The sequence below is a fragment of the Sinocyclocheilus grahami genome, unplaced genomic scaffold (assembly GCF_001515645.1).
Source record: "Sinocyclocheilus grahami isolate Dianchi unplaced genomic scaffold, SAMN03320097.WGS_v1.1 scaffold338.1, whole genome shotgun sequence".
In the NCBI taxonomy this organism is placed as follows: Eukaryota; Metazoa; Chordata; class Actinopteri; order Cypriniformes; family Cyprinidae; genus Sinocyclocheilus; species Sinocyclocheilus grahami.
The window spans coordinates 962,650-988,990 of record NW_015505517.1 but is presented as its reverse complement, the minus strand read 5'-3'; the positions used below and the strand labels follow the sequence as shown (position 1 = coordinate 988,990).

General features: G+C 37.8%; 1 protein-coding gene across 1 annotated transcript; it reads left to right on the top strand.

The window, feature by feature from the left end:
* The first annotated feature begins 1,774 nt into the window (after positions 1 to 1,774).
* On the top strand, positions 1,775 to 26,109 carry LOC107602921 (E3 ubiquitin-protein ligase TRIM9-like). The gene is made up of 9 exons (XM_016295544.1): positions 1,775 to 2,706; positions 13,903 to 13,998; positions 14,106 to 14,228; positions 18,821 to 18,931; positions 20,916 to 21,069; positions 21,199 to 21,355; positions 22,330 to 22,508; positions 22,732 to 23,035; positions 25,932 to 26,109. Exons 1-9 carry the CDS (start codon positions 1,867 to 1,869, stop codon positions 26,107 to 26,109), a joined length of 2,142 nt encoding a protein of 713 aa, XP_016151030.1. The 5' UTR covers positions 1,775 to 1,866.
* Positions 26,110 to 26,341: the final 232 nt, after the last annotated feature.

Here is a 26,341-nt window from a genome sequence, read left to right as displayed (position 1 = left end):
TTAAAACTCTGCCATAAAAATATTCAGTTGTGTTAAATTTCAAATGTTTAATATTCAAGTTAAAAAAAATCTAATTCAGAACTATGTTAAATGCCACATAATATTCAGTTTTGTTAAATGACACTTGTCAATAACTCAAATTTACACAATACAAATTCAATTAGTTTTGTCATATTATAAGATCCATAAATTTGTGTTTAAGAAGGTCAAGATCTAAGCATCTCCTTGAAGATTGTCATGCAAATATGGCTGACTCTCTGCTCTGAGAACCTCAATAACTACTGGCCCCAGTTTAGAGCCTGCTCTGTGACCCAATTACTGTCATAAGAATAAAAATGATTAAGCAATTAATTTCCCTCCCACCAAGTCTCTCTCACACAGATACTCACGAGAGTGGCACATGGACAAAATTCACATGGCACTCAATCACAGGCCTTCTAACACACACACTCACACACACTCTACAACAACCTCAATACACCCACACACACTCTCCTGCACTCCTCTACTAGCACTCACGTTTCTGATGCTCACACGTGTCTAAAAACACATGACACAACACAAAACAGAGGTCAAAGATTTGGTCAAATCAATAGCAGCTGACAAACATAATCCAAATTATTGTAAAACACAGTATTACTGTCAGTGATCCTGAATAATGAATGTCATCATTGTTTTCAGCTGTTAAACTGTGACAATTTTACAATGTCTTTGAGGGTGGTCAACCTTTTTTTGCACAGAGAACAATCAAAATAATGTTTTAAAGAAAACATCACAGTTATTGTGATTTATTTGTGATGTGTAAATCAATAATAATTTGATAAGCAAAGCATGGGGCCTATTTTGTTATAACGTCCAATATACTAGAGAAGTAGTTGCTATCGTTTACTCCAAACGCAAAAGCAGTTTCTGAGCAGACAATAGGTTGACAATGTCAAACAACATTTAAGTAATCCAAAAAAAAAATCACAAATCGCATTTGGTGACATAGTAAAAAACAACCTAATGCCTACCGAAAGGCTATTGGAAAACATTGAAGCCTATTGAAAATGTATAGAATTTGTGTACAATAATTTTCAACAATCTTTTAGTTACCACAACATTTTGTCTGAAAATAAATTGCTTCTGCGTTGGGAGGTGAAAATAGCAGCAACTGCTCACTAAGTGTCTATGGCTGTCTTAAAAACATTGTAGGATAAATCATAGGCTATCTACACATTTTCAAATACGTAGCTATACAACGTTTTCAAACAAGTTTGACTGAACAGATATCGTTTTTGTTGAGAGGTAACCATAGCAACAACTACTGGCTCACCGTCTATATCGGACGGAATCGACACAAATGTTCTCTTTTGGATTATTTGATCTATTTTCTCTCTTTTTGGTTACCATGGAAAGTCTGCCTGGAGCAATTATCACCACCTAGCAATTAGGAGAGAACATTTCAGCTTTAGCTCCGACTGTCAAACACTAGAGCTGAAGAGTGACTTGATGTTGCCTACATAAACACACCTTAAGCGCTGTTGGATAGGAAAATCAGGCGCGCTGTTAGAGCAGGTGCACTACCACAAACATTGGCTGTGTCTCAAATTCATCAAGCACTTCTGCCATACTTTGCATCATCAGATTGATTGGATTCCTGGAGCTCATCACGTAAACTGACAGCGATTTTATGCAGTAGCTGTTGGCGCTTGAGCACCAGTGCTGGAGTCAGCCTACGCCCACCGAATTTATACCGCCCCCTCCTCTATCCTCCGGTGCATAGGACGGAGAACGCGAAGGAGACGTGAACGTGAAGAGCTGCCATCGGAGGGAATATTCCGTTTTCGTTTACAGGAAGCCTCCGTATCTGGCTCGAACGACAAGATGGATGAAATGGAAGAGGAGTTAAAATGCCCGGTGTGCGGCTCGTTTTTCCGCGAGCCGATCATCCTGCCGTGCTCGCATAGTATCTGCCTGGCCTGCGCGAGAAACATCCTGGTGCAGACGCCCGACGCCGAATCCCCGCAGAGCAGCCGCGCGTCAGGCTCCGGCGTCTCCGATTATGATTACTTAGACCTGGATAAGATGAGTCTGTACAGCGAGGCGGACAGCGGATACGGCTCTTACGGCGGGTTCGTGAGCGCACCGACCACCCCGTGCCAGAAGTCCCCCAACGGGGTGCGCGTTTTCCCCCCTGCCGTTCATCCTCCGCCCCAGGCGCAACACCACCTGCTGCCTCACACCGGCGTCCTGCCGCCGGTCCCGCGGAACTCCTGCCTCACCTGCCCGCAGTGCCACCGCAGCCTGACGCTGGATGACCGGGGGCTCCGGGGCTTCCCCAAGAACCGTGTGCTGGAGGGGGTTGTGGACCGGTACCAGCAGAGTAAAGCGGCCGCGCTCAAGTGTCAGCTGTGCGAGAAGAGCCCCCGCGAGGCGACGGTCATGTGCGAACAGTGCGACGTGTTCTACTGCGATCCGTGCCGCCTGCGATGCCACCCGCCCCGGGGTCCGCTGGCCAAACACCGACTCGTGCCTCCAGCGCAAGGCAGAATCAGCCGCCGCACGAGCCCCCGAAAGATCTCCACCTGCACGGAGCACGAGCTGGAGAACCTGAGTATGTACTGCGTCCAGTGTAAGACCCCCGTGTGCTACCAGTGTCTGGAGGACGGCAAACACGCGACTCATGAGGTCAAAGCGCTGGGGGCCATGTGGAAGCTCCACAAGGTGGGGAAACTGGTTGTGATTGTTGTTTACTATTAAAAAAAAATTCACTGATGACTAAAAAGGCATCTTAAAACCAGTCTGGTTTAAGCTGGTCTAACAGATGGACAACCTGGTCTGGATGTCTCACAGTCTGGGTAAATTGGTCTTCAGTTGGTTAAGCTGGTCAGCAAGCTGGTCTGCTACACTCTTAAAAATACAGGTTCCAAAAGAAGGAGATGCCATAGAAGAATTATTTGGGGTTTCCCAAAGAATCTTTGAGTGAACAGTTCTTTAAAGAATCATTATTTTCTTATTGTGTAAAGAACATTGTAAAGAATCTTTTTCCACTATATAGAACCTTTTGTGTGGAAAGATTCCATGGATGTTAAACCTTATTCATGGAACCATCAATGCCAATAAAGAACCTTTATTTTTAAGAATGTGCAGCCTGACCAGCTCAAAAGTACCCTAAATCATTTTAAAACCAGCTCAAATCTCCTTTTTCAGTGGGCTGAGCATTCTGGTTTTGGTATAAAAGGTCTAGTGCAGTAAGACTTGTCACTGTGAAGGGTGAGACACCACCGGTCTAATTAAAACACAGCGCACGACACAACCAGCCATGATTCAGGCCAAATGAAAAACACTTGCGCACCAGCTATCCATCTTAGATTCAACAGAAAACCCCCCCAAAGTAATTCAAATCCAGGTATTCAAGACAAACCTTCTGATGGAAAATATATGTTTGTGTGGGTTTTGAGGCATCTCATAACTTCAGTGCACATTCTGTGCTGTTTTAAGGTGATGGAGGTTAAATGCTCCTGTGAGGTTGTGTTATTTTCTAGATATCTGGTGATGGGAACTCAACCATCCAGGATGCTCGTGTTAACTGTGTGTGTCTGGATTCCTCAGGGAACATGTAAAACTGCAGTGGCCGTGGCCTGTTGTTGTAGCAACATGATACAGTGAGGCAGTGAGCTGATTTACTGTGTCTGTCTGTGGAAGAGAAAGACTGTATCCACAGGAGAGGTGAAGAATGAAGAAAGAGTACCCCCTCTCTCTCCTAGTCCTAACATGCTGTATTTTGCGAGTTAATAAAGTGTGAGTGAGTTCATTTAGCTGTAAACACACAGCAAGACCATTTTATTTGATCAGAAACCATAAACATGAGCAATCAACAGGGAGGGAGATGGTGGATCAATAAGTGCATGGTTTAACACAGCTCACACAGGTTATGCCATTTACATTACTTCAGCATTTAGAAAAATTGTTGGTGAGACCACCTAGTGATGCTTCAATATTAAATATTCTGGGTGATATGATAAGATGATAATGATTGTTATGGCTGACAAGTGATAAATGGGCAATGCTAAAATTCATTTTATACACTAAAAACTAAATGCTACAAGTAAATTAAGGCACTACGATGATAATATGAAAATGGATATTCATTCTGAGATTTGCTGAAGATCATAATTAACAGTATTATTAAATTATAGGTGTTTTAAAGATTAACTTTATGAGAGTAAATGGTGTTCTTTTGAGCTTTATATTTATCAGATATTAAGCAGTTCTTCTGCTTAACATTTTTGTATTAATATTTAATATTTTACAAAAGTATTTTGCAGCAAAACTGTTAACATTGATAATAATAAGAAATGTTTCTTGAGCACCAGTGCCCGGTTGCATAAAGCACCTTAAATGTAATTTTCCCTTAAGATCGCCCTTAAGTTTCCCTTACATTTAAGGGAAAGTTGCATAAAATATCCCTTAAATGTTACTTAAGGGTTTCTCTAGGTGAAACGTCATATTTTCCTAAGGATAACATAAGGTTTGGAAAATGTCACCTTAAGTGTTACACAAACGTCTTCTACAAGACATGACCGGCCGCTTTATATGTTAAGTAGATTTTAATTTACGCATTTATTCACATATAAACATTGATCAAATTACATACAGCACATAATTAGCTCAAACGTGAGTGCGTCACACTCAAGAACAAATTTATATTCTATAATATTTTGTTCCTGTATTTTCCTACATATTACCTGCAGATGACTTGAAAAACACACATAAACCATATATTGTTGCAATCGTGTTTTTATTATGTTTACGTTTCTGCTTTTTATTCAGCTTATAGAGAATGGGAATCTACGTCACGCCACACTGGATTCCGCCATGTTTTAGGACAAGCTCAGGAGCACACAGTGTAAACACACAAATCAACACAGAAAAAGCAGACCGTTTACAATTAATATTTTTTTGAAAACCAAACTTACATATTCTTAGAATAAAACGGACTAATATGTAAATCTCTTTAAATAAAAAAAAATCACTCTGTTACTTACTATTGGATAAAGCGTAACAGCTAACTTGGATCACGTGTCCCTTAATAACCAATCACATTACAGCCTTGACGCCATTGAATTTCAGTCAGAGTTGTAGGACACTCATGCTGCATCTCAATGTGCCTACTTATACTACGCTCTTAAAGTATGTACTCTTTTGGTGAAGAAAAAGTACACACTTTTGAGTGTGTAGTAGAAGAGTAGGCAAGCTTTGGGACATACTATCACGTCACACAACTGCGTCTTTAACGGACACTCTGGCGCATAGATACAAGCTCCCTGTCACTGTAAACTGGCCTGTCAATCATCTTGTCACAGTTAACATCCTCCACATTGCATTTCATTTAACTTCCTACCGTATTGGAGAGAAAAGAAGTAGCACATTGATCTGCCAGTCGCAGGTCTTTCATGCCGAGAACTCTGCTCATATTTTATGCATAATGATGCATTTAAAAGTTAACAAACAAATGGATGTTCTGGTTTTGGTATAAAAGGTCTAGTGCAGTAAGACTTGTCACTGTGAAGGGTGAGACACCACCGGTCTAATTAAAACACAGCGCACGACACAACCAGCCATGATTCAGGCCAAATGAAAAACACTTGCGCACCAGCTATCCATCTTAGATTCAACAGAAAACCCCCCCAAAGTAATTCAAATCCAGGTATTCAAGACAAACCTTCTGTTGGAAATTATATGTTTGTGTGGGTTTGTAGGCATCTCATAACTTCAGTGCACATTCTGTGCTGTTTTAAGGTGATGGAGGTTAAATGCTCCTGTGAGGTTGTGTTATTTTCTAGATATCTGGTGATGGGAACTCAACCATCCAGGATGCTCGTGTTAACTGTGTGTGTCTGGATTCCTCAGGGAACATGTAAAACTGCAGTGGCCGTGGCCTGTTGTTGTAGCAACATGATACAGTGAGGCAGTGAGCTGATTTACTGTGTCTGTCTGTGGAAGAGAAAGACTGTATCCACAGGAGAGGTGAAGAATGAAGAAAGAGTACCCCCTCTCTCTCCTAGTCCTAACATGCTGTATTTTGCGAGTTAATAAAGTGTGAGTGAGTTCATTTAGCTGTAAACACACAGCAAGACCATTTTATTTGATCAGAAACCATAAACATGAGCAATCAACAGGGAGGGAGATGGTGGATCAATAAGTGCATGGTTTAACACAGCTCACACAGGTTATGCCATTTACATTACTTCAGCATTTAGAAAAATTGTTGGTGAGACCACCTAGTGATGCTTCAATATTAAATATTCTGGGTGATATGATAAGATGATAATGATTGTTATGGCTGACAAGTGATAAATGGGCAATGCTAAAATTCATTTTATACACTAAAAACTAAATGCTACAAGTAAATTAAGGCACTACGATGATAATATGAAAATGGATATTCATTCTGAGATTTGCTGAAGATCATAATTAACAGTATTATTAAATTATAGGTGTTTTAAAGATTAACTTTATGAGAGTAAATGGTGTTATTTTGAGCTTTATATTTATCAGATATTAAGCAGTTCTTCTGCTTAACATTTTTGTATTAATATTTAATATTTTACAAAAGTATTTTGCAGCAAAACTGTTAACATTGATAATAATAAGAAATGTTTCTTGAGCACCAGTGCCCGGTTGCATAAAGCACCTTAAATGTAATTTTCCCTTAAGATCGCCCTTAAGTTTCCCTTACATTTAAGGGAAAGTTGCATAAAATATCCCTTAAATGTTACTTAAGGGTTTCTCTAGGTGAAACGTCATATTTTCCTAAGGATAACATAAGGTTTGGAAAATGTCACCTTAAGTGTTACACAAACGTCTTCTACAAGACATGACCGGCCGCTTTATATGTAAAGTAGATTTTAATTTACGCATTTATTCACATATAAACATTGATCAAATTACATACAGCACATAATTAGCTCAAACGTGAGTGCGTCACACTCAAGAACAAATTTATATTCTATAATATTTTGTTCCTGTATTTTCCTACATATTACCTGCAGATGACTTGAAAAACACACATAAACCATATATTGTTGCAATCGTGTTTTTATTATGTTTACGTTTCTGCTTTTTATTCAGCTTATAGAGAATGGGAATCTACGTCACGCCACACTGGATTCCGCCATGTTTTAGGACAAGCTCAGGAGCACACAGTGTAAACACACAAATCAACACAGAAAAAGCAGACCGTTTACAATTAATATTTTTTTGAAAACCAAACTTACATATTCTTAGAATAAAACGGACTAATATGTAAATCTCTTTAAATAAAAAAAAATCACTCTGTTACTTACTATTGGATAAAGCGTAACAGCTAACTTGGATCACGTGTCCCTTAATAACCAATCACATTACAGCCTTGACGCCATTGAATTTCAGTCAGAGTTGTAGGACACTCATGCTGCATCTCAATGTGCCTACTTATACTACGCTCTTAAAGTATGTACTCTTTTGGTGAAGAAAAAGTACACACTTTTGAGTGTGTAGTAGAAGAGTAGGCAAGCTTTGGGACATACTATCACGTCACACAACTGCGTCTTTAACGGACACTCTGGCGCATAGATACAAGCTCCCTGTCACTGTAAACTGGCCTGTCAATCATCTTGTCACAGTTAACATCCTCCACATTGCATTTCATTTAACTTCCTACCGTATTGGAGAGAAAAGAAGTAGCACATTGATCTGCCAGTCGCAGGTCTTTCATGCCGAGAACTCTGCTCATATTTTATGCATAATGATGCATTTAAAAGTTAACAAACAAATGGATGTTTATAAAAGTTTGCATTGCTGTTGCAAATTAAATATAACACAGATAACATTAAATACATATTTTTTACCAGGTTAAATGTTGAATATTAGTAACTCAAACCCCTTTTTCTAAGCCTCTCTACCTAACTGTCGTGCACATCTGCCATGTTTGTAGTTCTGGACAGAATCCTTCACCAAAGCGCAATGGATTGTGGGCAATATTAGCCATTAGAGTGTGCACAGATCCACACTTCAAAAATCGACCTGAAACAGTAGACCATCCGGGGACTTTTGGCATATTCTTTTCAACATTCTATGCTTTGGGACACACTTATTCTAATCTCACATACTATTTAGGATGGATAGTATGAACATTGAGACGCAGGGCCGGTCGCCATTTACCGGTACCATAGGAATGAATGAGAAGTGCCGTAAACTGAATCCCAGCTGTCGCAAAAAGTCAGTGACTTCTCTCTTAAAACGCCATTTTTTTCGTGGTAAAAAAAATTTGATTGTTCAATCCAAAAGTATTGTTTAGTGTAAAACATGTTGAAGATTAACAGATAGGCTGTCGATTCATTAAATGATAAGCCGTTTCCTCTAAAAAGCTGTTTATTCTACATAGTGAAGCCACTCCTCCATTGACATCCATTAAAAATGCTCCTTTCCAACATAGTGCCAGACCAGAAGCGTTAGCTTTAGCCGTTACACTTTTTTGGCTAATGGTCGAAGGCTTGCCTTCTAGTGGCTTTATGGAACACCCTTAAATCATTCCCTTGGGTAAGGGGAAATCACGCCTTAAATCTCATACTTAAGGGAAAAACTTAAGGTGCTTTATGCAACTGGGCACAAATCTGCATGATTTCTGAAGGATAATATGACACTGAAGACGGGAGTAATGGCTGCTGAAAATTCAGCTTTGCCATCACATATAATTAATATAATATAATTATATTAATTAAGAATAGTACATTTCAGGCATTTGATTGCATTTTATTTGGCAGTTTGGCTTGACCTCTGATATATGGTACTAATATTCACCCCACTGTCACCTTTGAATTAGGGGAGGAGACATTTTCATGTGCAGACAGATGTGAGAGCAGAAAAAGTTATACCTGGCACTATAGGAAACCATTCCTATTCAATGTCCATCCCCGCATTTCTATGGGATTACATCTCTGCCACAATTCTGCAAAAGTGCATTTTGCATGCGTGCGATCTTAGTTTTGTGGAGAAAATGTTTGTTTTGCATAGAAGAGCACAGTAAAATCAATTTTGCATTTAAAATAAGTTTTTGGATTTGTGCAGACCTTCTCTTTTGCGCTTGCAACGCTTCACTAGTTTGCTCACCTGATGCCTGCCCTCAGTGCTCTCTACATGCCAACAGCTCGCTTGCTCAACACAACCCAGCGTTACAATATGCCATAATTCCATCCAATCAGAGACGAGGCTGCTAAATTCTGATTGGCTGCCTTGACAACCAATCACAACATTCTTTGCATTGCTGATGACAGTGCATGCATAATTATTATGCAAGTTGATATTCTGATTATATTTTTTTCCCAAGCACATTTTAATAATTCCAAACAACATTAATCTTAATAACTACTATTAATCTTGTATTTAATCACTTATAGCCTATATATTATTGTTCATGAAGGCTGGAAGTGAAAAATGTCTTATATTCAGGTGTGCATAATTATTAAGCAGGTTATCTTCTACAGATAAAATCTCGAGATTGCCAGATTCTTACTGCCAGATTCTGGAAGATAAATTCTTCAAACAGTGGTACAAGAGGATGTGGTGCTGGTCCTTCAAGAGTCACTCTCAAATTATCTGTCTATAAAGCCTATATATATATATATATATAATCAGTCTTCAAGTATTTTACTACACTTCAGTATGTGATTTTTATTAAGTAAGGGTCATTTTTTTAGGATTCTATACTTAACCTAAGTCTCTAAGAACCTGACATACTTCTGGAGACTCCAGGTAGATTGCAGTTCTGGAAAATGGTGGTGCTGGAGACTAAATGGTTCCTGGTGATTTCACACCTAATTCTTCACCTTAATTCCTAATTCTTTTGCCGTTAACATGCATATTTTCTTCTCCACATGTTTTTGACTGACCCCGCTGCAGCATTTTGCTGTCCAATGGTTATTCATTAACTTTGCAATTTCTAGTATTGTATTAGTTTTGAATATTTCTCATGGGCATTTAATCATTTTTACTTTCAGTCTGAGTTAAATCTCTTTTTTGGTTCATTTTATCTGTAAAAGAAAATCTGCTTAATAATTATGCACACCTGAATATAAGACCTTTTTCACTTCCAGCCTTCATGAATAATTATATATCAATTATAAATTATTAAATACACGATTAATAGTAGTTATTAAGATTGATGTCATTTGGAATTGGTCAAATGTGCTTGGAAAAAATATGATCAGAATATCAACTTGCATAACAATTATGCATGCACTGTATTTTCCCTCTTGCTCTGTCATCAGCAATGCAAGGAATGTTGTGATTGGTTGTCAAGGCAGCCAATCAGAATTTAGCAGCCTTGTCTCTGATTGGCTGGAATTATGGCATATTGTCACGCTGAGCTGTGTTGAGCAAGCGAGCCATTGGCATTTAGAGAGCACTGAGGGCGGGCATCAGGTGAGCAAGCAAGTGAAACGTTGCACACGCAAAAGAGAAGGTCTGCACAAATCCAAAAATGTATTTTAAATGCAAAATTGATTTTCGTGCGCTCTAAATACTTTCTTCTTTGCCAGTCAAACATTTTCTCCACAAAACTCAGTTCACGCGCGTGCAAAAAAGCACTTGCGCTCTCAAAATATGATCTTTCCCTTGCAGAATTGTGGCAGAGATCCAACTCTATACATTTCAAACACTGCATTACTCCATGTGTTGAGCTGCGTCATTTTGTGTGTTCAGTTACATTACTCTCTGTTCAGTGCTTCATGTCTGATGTTGTGGCTGCATAATATCAGTTTGATCTGGGACAGCAGCAGCATCACGGCAGACCCAAATACGGCTTCCCCCTTTTAGCACCTGGGACACACACACACACACACACACAGAGATCAGATTTTGGATCAGTGTCCTCTACTGTGGTCCCATATGTAGCTGTTTCACTGAACACTGGTGAGCTGGCCTCATATCAGAGGAAAATGGCCTCTTTCCGCACTGCAGTCACTTGCTGGTCATTCACTAAACAGATTGTAGTTTTGCTGTAGCCTCAGAGCACCATATGCTTCTCTTTTTCTCCATTTCTCCATCTATCTTTCCGTGCTACATACACAGACACTTACACAGCAAGCAGGAAATGGGGCCTGTAATGTATTGATGCTTTGAAAGTCTTTTTACTTGAAGGGAGTATGTTACCGCTTTTTGCATCAGTGCCAAATATTACAATTTTAATATTTTTATTGGTAAAATAGTAGTCCACAGATATGGCCAATGCAGTATCTAGAGTCCTGGATGTCAGATATAACGTTGCCATATATAGAATATTTTGTATTTTTTAAACATTTTGCTTATTTTGCATGATTATCTTAAATACTTTACAGATTTTACTAACAGTTCACTAAATTATAAACAGAAATTGTTTGTTTTCCAGTGAAAAGGCTGTCGTTTGATTTTGGAACTGGTTTATACATTGCTAAAGTATATAGTAAAGTTCAAATTTGTTTTCTAAATATTTGTGTTGCCCCTGTCGCTGACCACGTCTTTCATTGCATGAGCAAACTAGTAGTGCGTAGTAGTGTGTAATGCAGTGATATGCTGGGCCCTAATATGTGGTATTCTAGTGTGTAACACTGTGATATGAGACTAACTCTTTAAAGGTAAGAAAACTCTCGTGATAAAGCTTTACAATTATTGGCAAGTCGCAAGACACCACAGGTGAATGCGGTAAATATCAAATAGATCACCATACTTGATTAATCACAGTACAATAACACAATTATTTTGCATGTTTTATGAAATGTTATGTTTAAATATACAAATGAGGCATTATCTAGATAAACATGCACTTACTTACATACATTTTTCAGAACAGAAATCTGAACATTGGATAATTTATTTCATTTTGTTGACATATTATGCTAAAGGTTTTTCATTTTTAACATGTTTTTTAGACATAAAATGTTGTATTAATTAGATGAATGATATATGAACAACCCCTCTGTAAAGACCTTCAAAATATTGAATTAGAATTTGGTGTATGTAAGTGTTACTGAAGTTGAGATTTCTGGCTCAGTGCAGAACGAAAAACTCATTTTGAGAAAATGGCCTTTTAAAGATATGCATTTTAATTAAAATCTACACATGAAAATGCAAAAAGTATAATAAAATGTACTCTTAAATGTGTGTTTTGGATGTTTTCTTTCCACCAGTCTGAAATAAGACATATGGAAGCACAATAGCCCAAAATCTCAAAATTGACCAGTGCAAGAAAAAACAAAGGTTTTGCCTGTGGTGTCTTTCCTTAATTATTTAACTAATGGGTTTGTAGCACTTGAGCCCTTATTACAGAACCATCTGAACTCCAGAATCCCGTCTTATCTGTTTACTAACAATGGTGATTTCAGCTCCCAATTAGGACAAATGCTTAAGATAGGATGTTTCTGTAACACTGCACTTGCTGGGTTCTCATCGTAGGACTTTAGTAGGTCTAGCATGTTAGTATGTATTGTTTTAGTGTGCAGTGCTGTAATGTGCTGGCCTTTAGTGTGTGAGGCTGTCAAATGGCTATAGTATGTAACGTTAACTTCTAGAGCGTAATGCTGTAGTGTATAAGGCTGTGACGTAGTATGTAGGCCATAGAATAAAATTTGGAGCACTGTTTCATTCCTTGTTCTCTCATTTTTGTTCCTCGTTTGAGAACAGACCACAAATGAAAGTGGAGGTCTCTTGGCGGATGCTTGTCATAGCAATGTGAGAACATTTATATTGGGATATTTTCCCCCCTCTAAAGCAACATCCTTCCACTGTGCCTGACGCACACACATACGCACGTTCACTCCTCTTCCTATTCTCTCACCCACTCTTTAAATGACAGTTTTAATGACTAACCTCTCACAAATTGTCACTTCCTCACTCAACTCAACTTTCTAGCATAAACACATTTCATGTACATCACTGATTCCCTGTAGTAGCAGATTCAACAGAATGGCAAGCTGTGTTAAACAAAGTGTTAAGAGTACAGAAAAAAAATTATTATAGTAAAGATAAAAAATTATTAAATGTAATTTTAATAAAATATTGGATCTCTTTATGGTCTTAAATCTAATAAAGCGCCATTTATAAATAAAATGCTGAAAAAATGTCAAGATTTACATAGTATATAGTACTGTTCAAAAGTTTGGGGACAGTAAAATGATATAAGAATTTTTAAGAATTACTTATTTTATTCAGCTAAAATGCATTCAGTTGATCAAAAGTAGCAGTAAAGACTCTTGCATTGTTACAAAAAGTCAAATAAATGTCAATAGATAAAAAATGCTATTCTTTTAAACTTTATATTCATCAATAAAATACTGAAAAAAGTATCAAGGTTTCCACAAAAATATTAAGTGGAACTACTGTTTTTAACATTGAAAATAATAAGAAATGTTTTTTGAGCACCTAATCGGCATATCAAAATTATTTCTGAAGAATCATGTGATTCTTGAACACTGAATACTGGAGTAATGGCTGCTGGAAATTCAGATTTGTCATCACAGGAATAAATTACACTTTAAGTTATTTTAAATAACCTCGCACTTCTGAATAGTAGTGTATTGTACTAAAACAATAAAAGCATAAAATTGAACTTTTTATTATTATTAATATATATATATATATTTTTTTTTACAGAAAGTTTAATCACAAAATGAATTTGAAAATATTTCAGACAGAAACAGAAATGGTTTATTTTCCAAATGTCAAGGCTGTTGTTAGAATTTTGGAACTGGTTTATCCAAAAAGCTTTAGAAAGGTCCACACATAACCTAAATCCATGCATTACTAAAGCTTTAGTAAAATTAGGTTAGTGAAGTTCAATTGCTCTTTATATATAGTTCCTATGTCTTCTCACATCTCTCTCTCCTTCTGTCTTTATGTTTCCAGGGACAGCTCTCTCAAGTACTGAATGTTCTGTCTGATCGGGCCACAGAGGCCAAAGAGTTCCTGGTACAGCTCAGAAATATGGTACAACACATACAGGTACAACAATGACATACAGTACACTAACACTACTGCACTTATACACACACCTGTGCGGTGCTGTATCAACTTTAATGATCTGATTCTTTCCTCACCTTGTGTTTCAGGAGAATGGAGTTGAATTCGAGGCATGTTTGGTCGCCCAGTGTGATGCTCTGATTGAAGCTCTCAACCGCAGGAAAGCTCAGCTTCTCAGCAGAGTAACCAAAGAACATGAACACAAACTCTCAGTAAGCACAGCAACACAAAACATCCCCAACCCAGTGGAAGTTTGTCTCTTAGATAAATACAGTATGCCATTTGTTTCATATAAATGTGACAAGAATTGTACACTGTAAGAAAAATCTGTGGAAAAATGGAAAAGAAAGTAGTCATATTCTCCCAGGATAGTTTCTGTTAAAGTTTATGGAGTGAAGTTGGGCAGCAGGGATACATATGCATTATCATTAGGCCTATAACACAGCAAGATGGTTAAAAGCACAAACCAGTTATCCAGCCTGCTGTTTCTAGATGCATGTGAGTCATTGAAGAGATTAAATTTTCCTCAACATGCATGTCTAACATTCATTTCTCAGTTATTGGGTCTCATTCCTTATTTTTAGGAGCTCATTATTTAAAAAAAAAACTAAAGCAGAATGACAGCTCTCTGTACTCTTTTGGAGGTAAAGGAATGGTTGGAAAAAATGGATCTGGTAATAATTACCCAAATCACACAAGTTGATTTGATTTCTTAATTGGAGGTTTAGCGTCTGCCACCTTAAGGCTTTTTAGTATGTGTTAATAGAAATGATGAATGCAGTTGCATGTTTCAGTAGCTTTGTAGGAATAGAACTATAGTAAAATACATGGAAAGCACATAGAGTCCACCCAAAAATGTTTTTTCATACCTGTAAGGCTTAGTTTCTTCCGTGGAGAGCAAAAGAAGATATTTTGAATAATGTTTGTAAGTAAACAGTTTTGGTTCCCATTGGCTTCCATTGTATGGACAAAAATAAGTCAATAGGAATAAAAATTTTGTTATCAAAATTCTTCAAAATATCTTAATTTGTGTTCCACAGAAGAAACTAATTCTTAGAGGTAGGCTATGGAATAACATGAGGGTAAATGATGACAGAATTTTGTTTAGTGTTTAGTTTATTAACTAATATTCATGGAAATCTCCACACATTTCTGTATTAGGGCAACAGATGACTGGGCACTGAGGATATTTTCTATTTCCCCATTAAAAATTCATTAAATCTCTTCTCTGCCAAAGTTGGATTCAGAATAGTTTCATGCTGCAGACAGCAGGGCTAATCAGCAGTCATTGTTGGTGTGTCAAAACAGCCTGTTTCTAGCCCAAGCTTCTATGCCGTATAAAAAGGTTTTCAATCGTGGGGGGAACGCAGCTTAGTGGTTAAAAATCTGGGCCATTAACATAGAGATATTAGGTTTAACCACGAGTCATTGTGTCCTTGAATAAGACTCTGAATCCCAGGCTGCTCCAGTGAGTCCGCATCCAGTTAATGTGCTGCAATTCTCTTTAGTTGAAATGCAGCTGGGAAATGGCAAGTAACCAAATGTAAAATCAGTGTGCTTTTAAACAGTCTCAAGAAGTCTAGTCACTTATAATGCGCTAACATGACCCTGATTTTGTCTTCCAGTGGGTAGTTGTTAAACGACGTGTCCGGATTAAAATGTATGCAAATGTAAAATTTGAGTTGTATATTTGAAGTGCTTTTATTGCTTAGCATTTCTTTTACGTTTTCTATCATATTTAATCCCCCCCCCCCCCTTTTTCCAATTAAATGACAAAAGCATTTAAATAAACTCTAAATTATTTTAATCACAAACAAGCTGGAGTGATGACATTAACTTACCTCATGTGTAGTAGATTTCTCGTTCTGTCTGAAAAAAATCAAGTAAAATTGTATCATTTTGTGAAAAAGTTTAAGATAAATTAAAAAAACTAGTTCACCCAAAAATAAAAAATTGCTGAAAATGTACCCACCCTTATGCTATACAAGATATAGATGAGTTTGTTTCTTCATTGGATCAGATTTGGCTAAATTTAGCCAATCACTTGTTTACCAGTGGATCCTTTGCAGTGAATGGGTACCGTCAAAATGTACGTTAACACTGTGTGTTTGTAAGAAAGAAATCCATCTTTGAAGGTGAAATATCATGAAAATCTGACTTTTCCCATTTTTAAGTGCTATAATCAGGTCCCCGGTGCATCTACCAACCAAGGAAATGAGAAAAAGGTTAACCCAGTAACTTTGTTTTGGTAAGCCTTTTTCTGTAAGTGTCTGAAAAAACCATAGACTGTATAAAAACATGGATGTAGTGTCCGTGGCGTCACCCGTAGGTTTCTGAAGAGCGTTTTTGAAGCTCAAAGTTGGCAGAGCCGGCCGTCGCCATCTTGGCAGCGCGTCACTTCCGGATAATCGAAAATGGGCAAAGAGACGGGAGTTGGTTGCTGAAACCACGCCCACCTAGCTCGACGGTGGTGACAGCAGCGGCAATCCACCTGTCACTCAAGTGGCCAGGCCCTTAATTACGCAGAATTTTAAGGCTTAATATAATTTAAACGGATGAGTTATAAAAAAATTCACCCCCCTCACAGTTGTCATGAAGGGCAAAATTAGCTATATAGACCAAAACCACTTTTTGTACCAGGCTGTAAACATATTTTTTTCTGCTGTAAAGTTGGGCATTTTAACATGGGGAGTCTATGAGACTGACTCCCTCTTGGAGCCAGCCTCTAGCGGCCAGTCGATGAATTACAGTTTAAGTCACTTCCGTGTTGATTTCACGAGAGAGACCGGAGGGTTGCCGCTTGGAAAAAACGAGTGCGTCTGATTTCGCTCCCCTAGTGACGTTGCAAAGGGATCTCATTATAATATTACCACCCCTTAATCTGTAAACTTCCACTCATGGCGCCATCATTTAGATTTCACAAGCGACAACGGTGTACCAGTTCTAATGCCATGGCGAAAGTTTGAGCAAAACCTGCTAACTGTTCTGTCTTTGGCTGCACAGACGAGCACAGAACACTATTTAGAGTCGCAGCCTCAGAGGAGACAAGAGAGCAGTGGATTTTTTGATTTATTTACTGTATATTGCTGCTGCCACACAGATCTATAATAAACATGTGTCCGTGTGCTTCGGATGTGTGCTCTCAGAAAACATATCAGAAGTTTAAACTAATATGGTTTAAAACGCATGATTTCAGCACGATAAACATAACGATAATCAGAACCAAAACAGATATTTTTTTAGCAGGTACAAGCTGTAATGTCACAGCTCTATCCTGGAATAGAGGGCGGGGAGCAGCAGCTCATTTGCATTTAAAGAGACAGGCACGAAAAACAGCATGTTTCTGCTTCCAATCAAAATAGGCATTTTCAAAATTATCTGTGGGGTATTTTGAGCTGAAACTTTACAGACACATTCTGGGGACACCAGAGACTTGTATTACATATTGTTAAAATTGTCCTGGATTTCCCAGCTGTTTACCTTCACAGACATAACCGACTGTTTTTGTTACTCATGTGTTTTTAATGTAAACTTGTGTGTGAATAGAACTTAGTTTAGTACTCACATGCTGTGACCGCCGCTTTCTGTCCGTGTGCTTCGGATGTGTGCTCTCAGAAAACATATCAGAAGTTTAAACTAATATGGTTTAAAACGCATGATTTCAGCACGATAAACATAACGATAATCAGAACCAAAACAGATATTTTTTTAGCAGGTACAAGCTGTAATGTCACAGCTCTATCCTGGAATAGAGGGCGGGGAGCAGCAGCTCATTTGCATTTAAAGAGACAGGCACGAAAAACAGCATGTTTCTGCTTCCAATCAAAATAGGCATTTTCAAAATTATCTGTGGGGTATTTTGAGCTGAAACTTTACAGACACATTCTGGGGACACCAGAGACTTGTATTACATATTGTTAAAATTGTCCTGGTCTCCCCTGCTGTTAGTAGTATGTGAGATATCGGCCTATTCTCTTCTTGTCTCCATGGTGCCACAGGCCTGTTCCCATGGTTACAAAGATGTTGGGGTTCTAGTTTTGACCAGAGGCTCTGCAAGATGAGACTGCATTTCTTCAGTTCTGTCTGGTTCTGTCTCATACTGTTTGGATTTGAATGGCTCTCATGTGAATCATTCAGTGTGGTTATCAAAATAGGCATTTTCAAAATTATCTGTGGGGTATTTTGAGCTGAAACTTTACAGACACATTCTGGGGACACCAGAGACTTGTATTACATATTGTTAAAATTGTCCTGGTCTCCCCTGCTGTTAGTAGTATGTGAAATATCGGCCTATTCTCTTCTTGTCTCCATGGTACCACAGGCCTGTTCCCATGGTTACAAAGATGTTGGGGTTCTAGTTTGACCAGAGGCTCTGCAAGATGAGACTGCATTTCTTCAGTTCTGTCTGGTTCTGTCTCATACTGTTTGGATTTGAATGGCTCTCATGTGAATCATTCAGTGTGGTTAAATGCTCTCTGAGACCGTCTACAGCTTTGGAGGATGTGTGTATGTGTATTAGTGTGTACCTGTTGTGCGTCACGTAAAAGAGATATAGCTGTTAGGTTTAAGTAGAAGTTGGAGAGGCACACACTGACACATACATTCATCCATTAAAATATGCAGTTATGAAGTGCAAATGAATTTTAAAATGTTTTTTTTGTAAAAGGTCAGTGATGTGTTTGCTGCTCAGGGAGGATGCAGACTATTGGTCCTGCTGTTGCCTAGCAACCTAGCCACAGCACAGTTATCGTGAATTCATTCTCTTTCTCTTTCTTTCTGCCTCTTTATCTCCTTTTTGTTTCAGGTGGTTCGTGATCAGATATCCCACTGCACGGTGAAGTTGAGGCAGACCACAGGACTAATGGAATACTGTCTGGAAGTTATCAAAGAAAACGACCCCAGTGGCTTCCTGCAGGTCCTTGACCCTTTTAATATCGCACTAATGAACCTCATCTGCTGACATGGGCTGGAAAGTTAGGATGTTTATACACTAGAGAAAGACCAAACTTTTAATGGATGGGAATGCATGAGATCCATCTTAAGGGTGTACCAAGATCCAAATCAGTTTGATGTAAAGCAAATTGGATTTCCAAAGACCGGACTGCTTCTCTGAAATTCTCATCAGTCAGTGGAGTCCTTCATCACAGTGTTTTTCTCAACCTTTGCTCTGCTTTGTGCAGTTATGAAGTGCAAATGAATTTTAAAATGTTTTTTTTGTAAAAGGTCAGTGATGTGTTTGCTGCTCAGGGAGGATGCAGACTATTGGTCCTGCTGTTGCCTAGCAACCTAGCCACAGCACAGTTATCGTGAATTCATTCTCTTTCTTTCTGCCTCTTTATCTCCTTTTTGTTTCAGGTGGTTCGTGATCAGATATCCCACTGCACGGTGAAGTTGAGGCAGACCACAGGACTAATGGAATACTGTCTGGAAGTTATCAAAGAAAACGACCCCAGTGGCTTCCTGCAGGTCCTTGACCCTTTTAATATCGCACTAATGAACCTCATCTGCTGACATGGGCTGGAAAGTTAGGATGTTTATACACTAGAGAAAGACCAAACTTTTAATGGATGGGAATGCATGAGATCCATCTTAAGGGTGTACCAAGATCCAAATCAGTTTGATGTAAAGCAAATTGGATTTCCAAAGACCGGACTGCTTCTCTGAAATTCTCATCAGTCAGTGGAGTCCTTCATCACAGTGTTTTTCTCAACCTTTGCTCTGCTTTAAAATATTACATTGGTTAGGTATTAGGGGTGAAACATATGTATTGGTACCATATTTTTTTATTTTTTTATTTTTCTGTATTGGCCAGTTTGTGCATGCTCATTTCATCAGTTTTTATTTTATTTGTATTACCTTTTATTTGGATAGCACTTATTTAAGGTCATTTTTAAAAACACTTATAATTTAAAAATCTCAAACAAATTCTAATTTTGTGATGCCGAACTTAACTTGTAGCATTTTAAAAGCATTTTTTTATTTATACAAAAGTGTTTTAGTGTATTAAATAAAATAGTTTATTATTTCTATTTTATAAATGATACAATTATTATTAAAATAATAGTCATCAGCCATTATTTCATTCTCTAGTTTTAAAAATTAAATGATAAAACTATCATTAAAAGAATAGTCATCACTCATCAGCCTCTATTTTAGTTATAAAAATTTAATTTTATTATTAAAATAATAGTCATCAGCCATTATTTCATACTCTATAGTTTGGTGATGTCTACATTAACATGCATATTTTTAAAAGTATTTTGATTTGAATTTATAGTGTCTTATTTTTAATTTATTTATAAAAATAGTTGTTACATATTATAATAATACATATATATGTATATGTATTATTGTGTATATATACAGTATGTATTATTGTGTAAATATGTATATATATAAATTTAATAGCACCCTTTTTCATGTATCAACCATAACATGAAAATAATTGTCGGGGCCAGAACTATACTGTTATTATATTGCTCTTTGTGAGTGTTGTGCAAAACTGGTTGTAAGCCAATGTGACATCATTGATCTGTTGAGGACCATAGTGAAGACTTTTGTACAATTCACTCAAATTAAAAAAGACTGGTACCTGATATACAAATGTAAAACTGCCTAGAAATTACTTATAAATGAGTGGAAAGAGCATGGAAAGGTCATGAAAATGTATTCGATAAAAAGTGTGTGATCTTATAAAACTTTTCCTCAAATACAAGCACTCTTGCTTAATGACACTTTGCCTTCCAAAACTTTTCCGATCACAAAATGTTTCTTGCTCCAAGGATTCTTATTAATTTAACAGAAGGTCATACATTTACATAATGGCAACACTTCATTAATTTGACTTAATGCCGTGTAATATATTCTGAATCACAGTCTGTGTGTGTGTGTGTGTGTAGATCTCAGATGCTCTGATAAGACGGGTCCATATGACAGAGAATCAGTGGGGAAAGGGCTCTCTGACCCCTCGCATGAGCAGTGACTTTGACCTGACACTGGACAGCGGACCCCTGCTGCAGACCATACACCAGTTAGACTTCGTCCAGATGAAGGGTGAGTCTGTGTGTGTGTGATTGGATGTTTCATTTTTTGCATGGCTTTCCTTAATGACACAGTAAGACAGAACACTGGCCCCAAAATAACCCCGTCCATCTTTGTTTGTGGCTTTGTGTGTGTGTTTAGTTCCAGCTGCTCCTATTCTTCAGTTAGAGGAGTGCTGTACTCAAACCAACAGTGCGACTCTGTCATGGAAACAGCCACCTCTCTCCACCATTGCTGTGGATGGCTACATTTTAGAACTGGATGATGGGAATGGAGGCCAGTTCAGAGTGAGTGTCACGTACAGTACACAAAGTGAACCCTTTTGTGCTATTGCATTCTCAAGATTATATATGCATTACTGATTCTTTTTTTTTTTAAGTTTGAAAAGCATGAAAAGTCTCATATGCTCACCAAGACTGCATTTCTTTAATCAGAAATACAGTAAAAATGTGAACTTTATCTTTTTAGATTTTATACATATCATTTTTTTTCAGATTGTATAGATGTTGTATATTTATCAAAAAGTATCAACAATTATACATCAGGCTTCTGAGGAACCTTTTTTAGTATAACTTTCAATCATTATTGTATTGCAAATTATCAGAATTTAATCTTAACGTTTTCCATATAAATATCAGCAACTGCACATAATTTCTAAATGCTCAGTTTAAAATTGAATAAAATAAAATTGCTTATTAAAATTTGTGGGGGTTTTCCCTCCTTGAATTTAAGCTCCATATTCTCCTGTATCATACTATATGAGCCACGAAAGCCTGATGTATCAAGTATGATACTTAACAAAAACTTTTTTAACATTTACATCATATTATAATATATTTGTATTATATTCTTACATTTCAAAAGTTAGATTTTTCTGGCTATTTTATCATATGTTAGACTTTACAGCTTAATGTAAATTATACACATTGTTGCATTGTTGCAAAATCATCATTAAAAATAAATAGAAAATCAATCAGGTCTTATAATATTTAGTTTGAACTCCTCAAATTTGAGCATTTACCATTGATCATTTAATGTAAAAAAAAAAGGGCTCTTTTTTGTGCCCTATTCATGGAAAGTGCCAGTGACGTCACACTGAAAGTCTGCTGTGTAGAGCTCTTTATGAACACCGTTGTATGTCTAATTGTATGTTACTAATATAAATTAATATCATTGTGCTGTTAACTGTAATAACGCTCTAGTAGTTTATCACTTGTAAGCGCTGAACAAGTCCAGCTTCCCTGATCTGCTGCTTTCCTTCCTCTCTTTCAGTACCCAATTCTGTTACTTTCTTTTTTTTTTCTCCTTCCACCCCTCTACATTTTCTGTCCTCTGCATTTCTCTGCCTTTTCCATGTTTCTTTATCTCTCCAAACTTCTCTCGCTCTTTTCCCCTCTTTCTCTTGATTTCAGTGAGTCTGCTTTCATATGGTAGTAAAACTCTGGCAGCAGGTATGAATGCCTGAACCTCATCATTATGTTAACCTCATATACCCTTTCTTGTCTGCTTGAATATGTGTGTGTGTGTGTGAGTGAGAGATTGAGTGTGTGTTTGCAAGTTTGATTTGCAGTGTCTCTGTGTTCTTAAACTCATCTGGACTTTTATTCTTACTGTAAATCAAAGCTCAACCAGCCTTCATGACCGTATGTGTGTATGTGTGTGTTGTTTCTGCAGTTGCCTGGTTCACCTTTGACCCTGCGTCAGCCCACCCCGACATCATCTTGTCCAACGACAACCTCACGGTGACGTGTAACAGTTACGACGATCGTGTCGTAATGGGCAACACAGGGTTCTCTCGTGGCGTGCACTACTGGGAGATGACCATCGATCGCTATGACAACCACCCTGACCCTGCGTTTGGAATCGCCCGGGCTGATGTCATAAAGGACGTGATGCTGGGGAAGGATGATAAAGCCTGGGCCATGTATGTGGATAACAACCGCTCCTGGTTCATGCATAACAACTCACACACCAACCGGTATGAATACATTTGTCTATGTGTGCATGTGTGTTTTGCAACTTCTCGATTAAATGATTATCATGAGAATCTTAAACAATTAAATTTCTATACATCATGTTATTACTTTTTCAAAAGCACTACCAATTAAAGACCATGTTGCTCACGGTTTTTAGCAAGATCTACCAGCTCATGCACTGAAAAACAATTTTCACTCTGAAATTGCTAATAAATTTCACAGTTACAAAGAAACAGCAAGTAACACACTGAATTAAATGTGAAATTTTGAAGTAGAAAAACCATAGTAGTATTTTATAATAAATCATACTCCAATAATCTTTTGTTTTATTTACAACTTCAAAAAAAAATTACAGTGTAGATATCAATAACTAAAAGAAATGCTTCATTATATATTATATTATATTATATTATTATATTATATTATATTATATTATATTCAAGTATTTTCTAGAAATTTTTAGAAGTTCTTGGAAAAAAAGCCTGATAAAGCACCTTATCACAGATGTTCACTATTGCTCTTGGTTACAAAGTGGATGCTATACATATCTTAGGTGAAGCAATGAATGAAGCTAATTTTCATAATTAAATGTATATCCTCTATATGTCATTGTAATAGTCCTTAGTCACATAATGACTCATAAACTACATGTTTAAAATATATATTTGTGAAATTTCAACAAAATGTATTGCCAATGTTGTGACAAGATGCCAACATAGAAGAATCCAGCAAAACAGAACAGAAAATACACCCACTGACATTTCAAAAGTAAAGCATTTCTCTGGAGATTGCAAATACAATCCTATTGTTACAGTTTCATAAATCACACCATCAGCTGGCAATATAGAAATAACACATTCACCCACAGTCACCGTGAACAATATGCTTTATTGTTTTCATTCTTTTTGTCTTTCATACTCTCCCACCTTCAGTGTCTTCTTTACCTGTGCATTGATGGTGTGGTAGAATCTGCTATTGGATCTGAACGTTATGTCTAAGGCACCATAGGTGTGAATTAACATGCTTAAAATGTCCCTACTATCTGAGGGATATCACTGAAATAGGAGTCCTGAGAAATCACACCTGTCTGAGTGACAGCCCTTATGCTCTGTGAACAGCAAAAATATCTGAAACTCTCTCTGCCTGCTAATTAATGTGCATGTTCACGTTTGCTGATATATGGTTGGCTATAATTTTTTTTTGGGGGGGGGGGTGTTGTAGACAGAATACATATGATGGAATTATGAAACTGGTAGTTAATTTGTGGCGGAAATTAGCAAAACTACAAGTAGATTAAAAATGTGATGCATTACTGCCACCTGCTGCTGGTTTATATTATTCACATGCAGAGAAAAGGAAATGCTCACACAGCATGCAAATGTTAAAAGGGTCATATGATGTTGCTAAAAAATGACATTATTTTGTATATTTGGTGTAATGAAATGTGTTTATGCAGTTTAAGGTAAAAAAACACATTATTTTCCACATACTGTACATTATTGTTTCTCCTCTATGCCCCGTCTTTCTGAATCGCGTCTAGTTTTACAAAGCTCATCGGTCTGAAAAGCGAGGTGTGCTCTGATTGGCCAGCTATCCAGTGCATTGTGATTGGCCGAATACCTCAAGCGTGTGACGGAAATGTTACGCCCCTACCATATTGTGATGCCCTGTCAGGCTGGAGTGACAAGACAAAAACATTAAAACCCATTATAAACGAGGCATTTGTTCCATCCAGTGGGGACATAATTACGGATTATAATGATTTATACTGTCTTTTTACCCGTTGCGTACGCATAACCATAAAACCATGTCTGCATTTGTGATCGAAGAAATGACAAACAACAAGCGCTACTCTACACTGCTCAAAACTCACGTTTGAATCATCAGTGGCAAATTCTTTAAATATAAAAAACTTACTTACAGTCTGTGAGTCAGAACAGCCGGTATTGTAGTCTACTCTACCAGGATCAGGAAACAGTCCTCCATAAAATGTGCTGCACACATCTGAATATTTGGGTTGAACTGTTCTGGAACAGTGTTGTAAATACAACTTAACCACTGATTTCTAGTCGTGTCCTCTTTTGGAAGACCAAACAAAGTAGTTTCACTTTCACAATGAAACACAGCGTCACACACAGCGGCCTAGAGTGAGTAGCGGTGGCGGTGGCCTAGAGTGAGCAGAGGCCAGAGGGCTAGAGTGAGCAGAGGCCGGTGGGCTTGAGAACGGCGCGGCCGGCGAATTCGACGAAGGAGCGTCCGGCGGGCTTGCGGCAACCACATATGACGACCCCGGGCTGGACTCCGCTTCGTCCACGGTGAAAGCCGATCCTGCGATCCACAGTGCGAAGTTGATGTATTTCTTCAGCGACCAGCACAGATCAGCTCTAGGCATGACGAAGCGGATATCGTCCTCTTTTGGAAGACCAAATAAAGTAGTTTCGCTTTCACAACGAAACACAGCGTCTCCACGACATGGCGGCGGCAGCAACAATACTACAGTTAGAATAAAAGTTACGCCTTCTTTCTTTGTGTGAACATTTGGGCAGCGTTATGCAAATCTTCCCACATCGTGACGTAGACATGTGGGGGCGTGTTAGAACGAGCTGTTTTAGGTAGGCGTGGCTGACTCTTAACTTTTATAAAAAATATCTCTTTGGATTTGAGACTTTAGTCTTTGCAACTTTACAGATCTTCTTTATGCACCAAGAGCTTGTAACTCTTCAAAGATAAAGGAAAAATTTTAATCGCATCATATGACCCCTTTAAATAAAAAATTATAGTTTTGTATTTTATATGTGTTTATTGAGTCAAACATGAGCGTCTATTATAGGTCTTGCACTCTATTTGGTCAGTGCATCATCTTTCATTTATTCTCTCTTTCTTTTCTCCTTCTCTCAGTACGGATGGAGGAATACGTAAAGGAGCGACTGTGGGTGTGCTGCTGGATTTCTCTCGTGGGATTCTGTTATTTTTGATAAATGATGAGCAACAGGGACCCGTTGCCTTCAACACACTGGAGGGCATGTACTACCCGGCCATCAGCCTCAACCGCAACGTTCAGGTAACATTCATTTAATTAATTCACTGCAAGCATTTTAGTACACTTAAAAAAAACTTTAAAGAGAGTAACGGGAAAAAAAATACACTTAAACGAATACACTTTAGTGAAAACTAATGTAATGAGATCTGTGTGGACTGTGTGATGATGCAACACACTTCCTTCTTTCTGTTTTCAAAAAGTTATATATAAAGTATACAGGTGCATCTCAATAAATTAGAATGTCGGATGTGTATTCAAGTGACTGTGT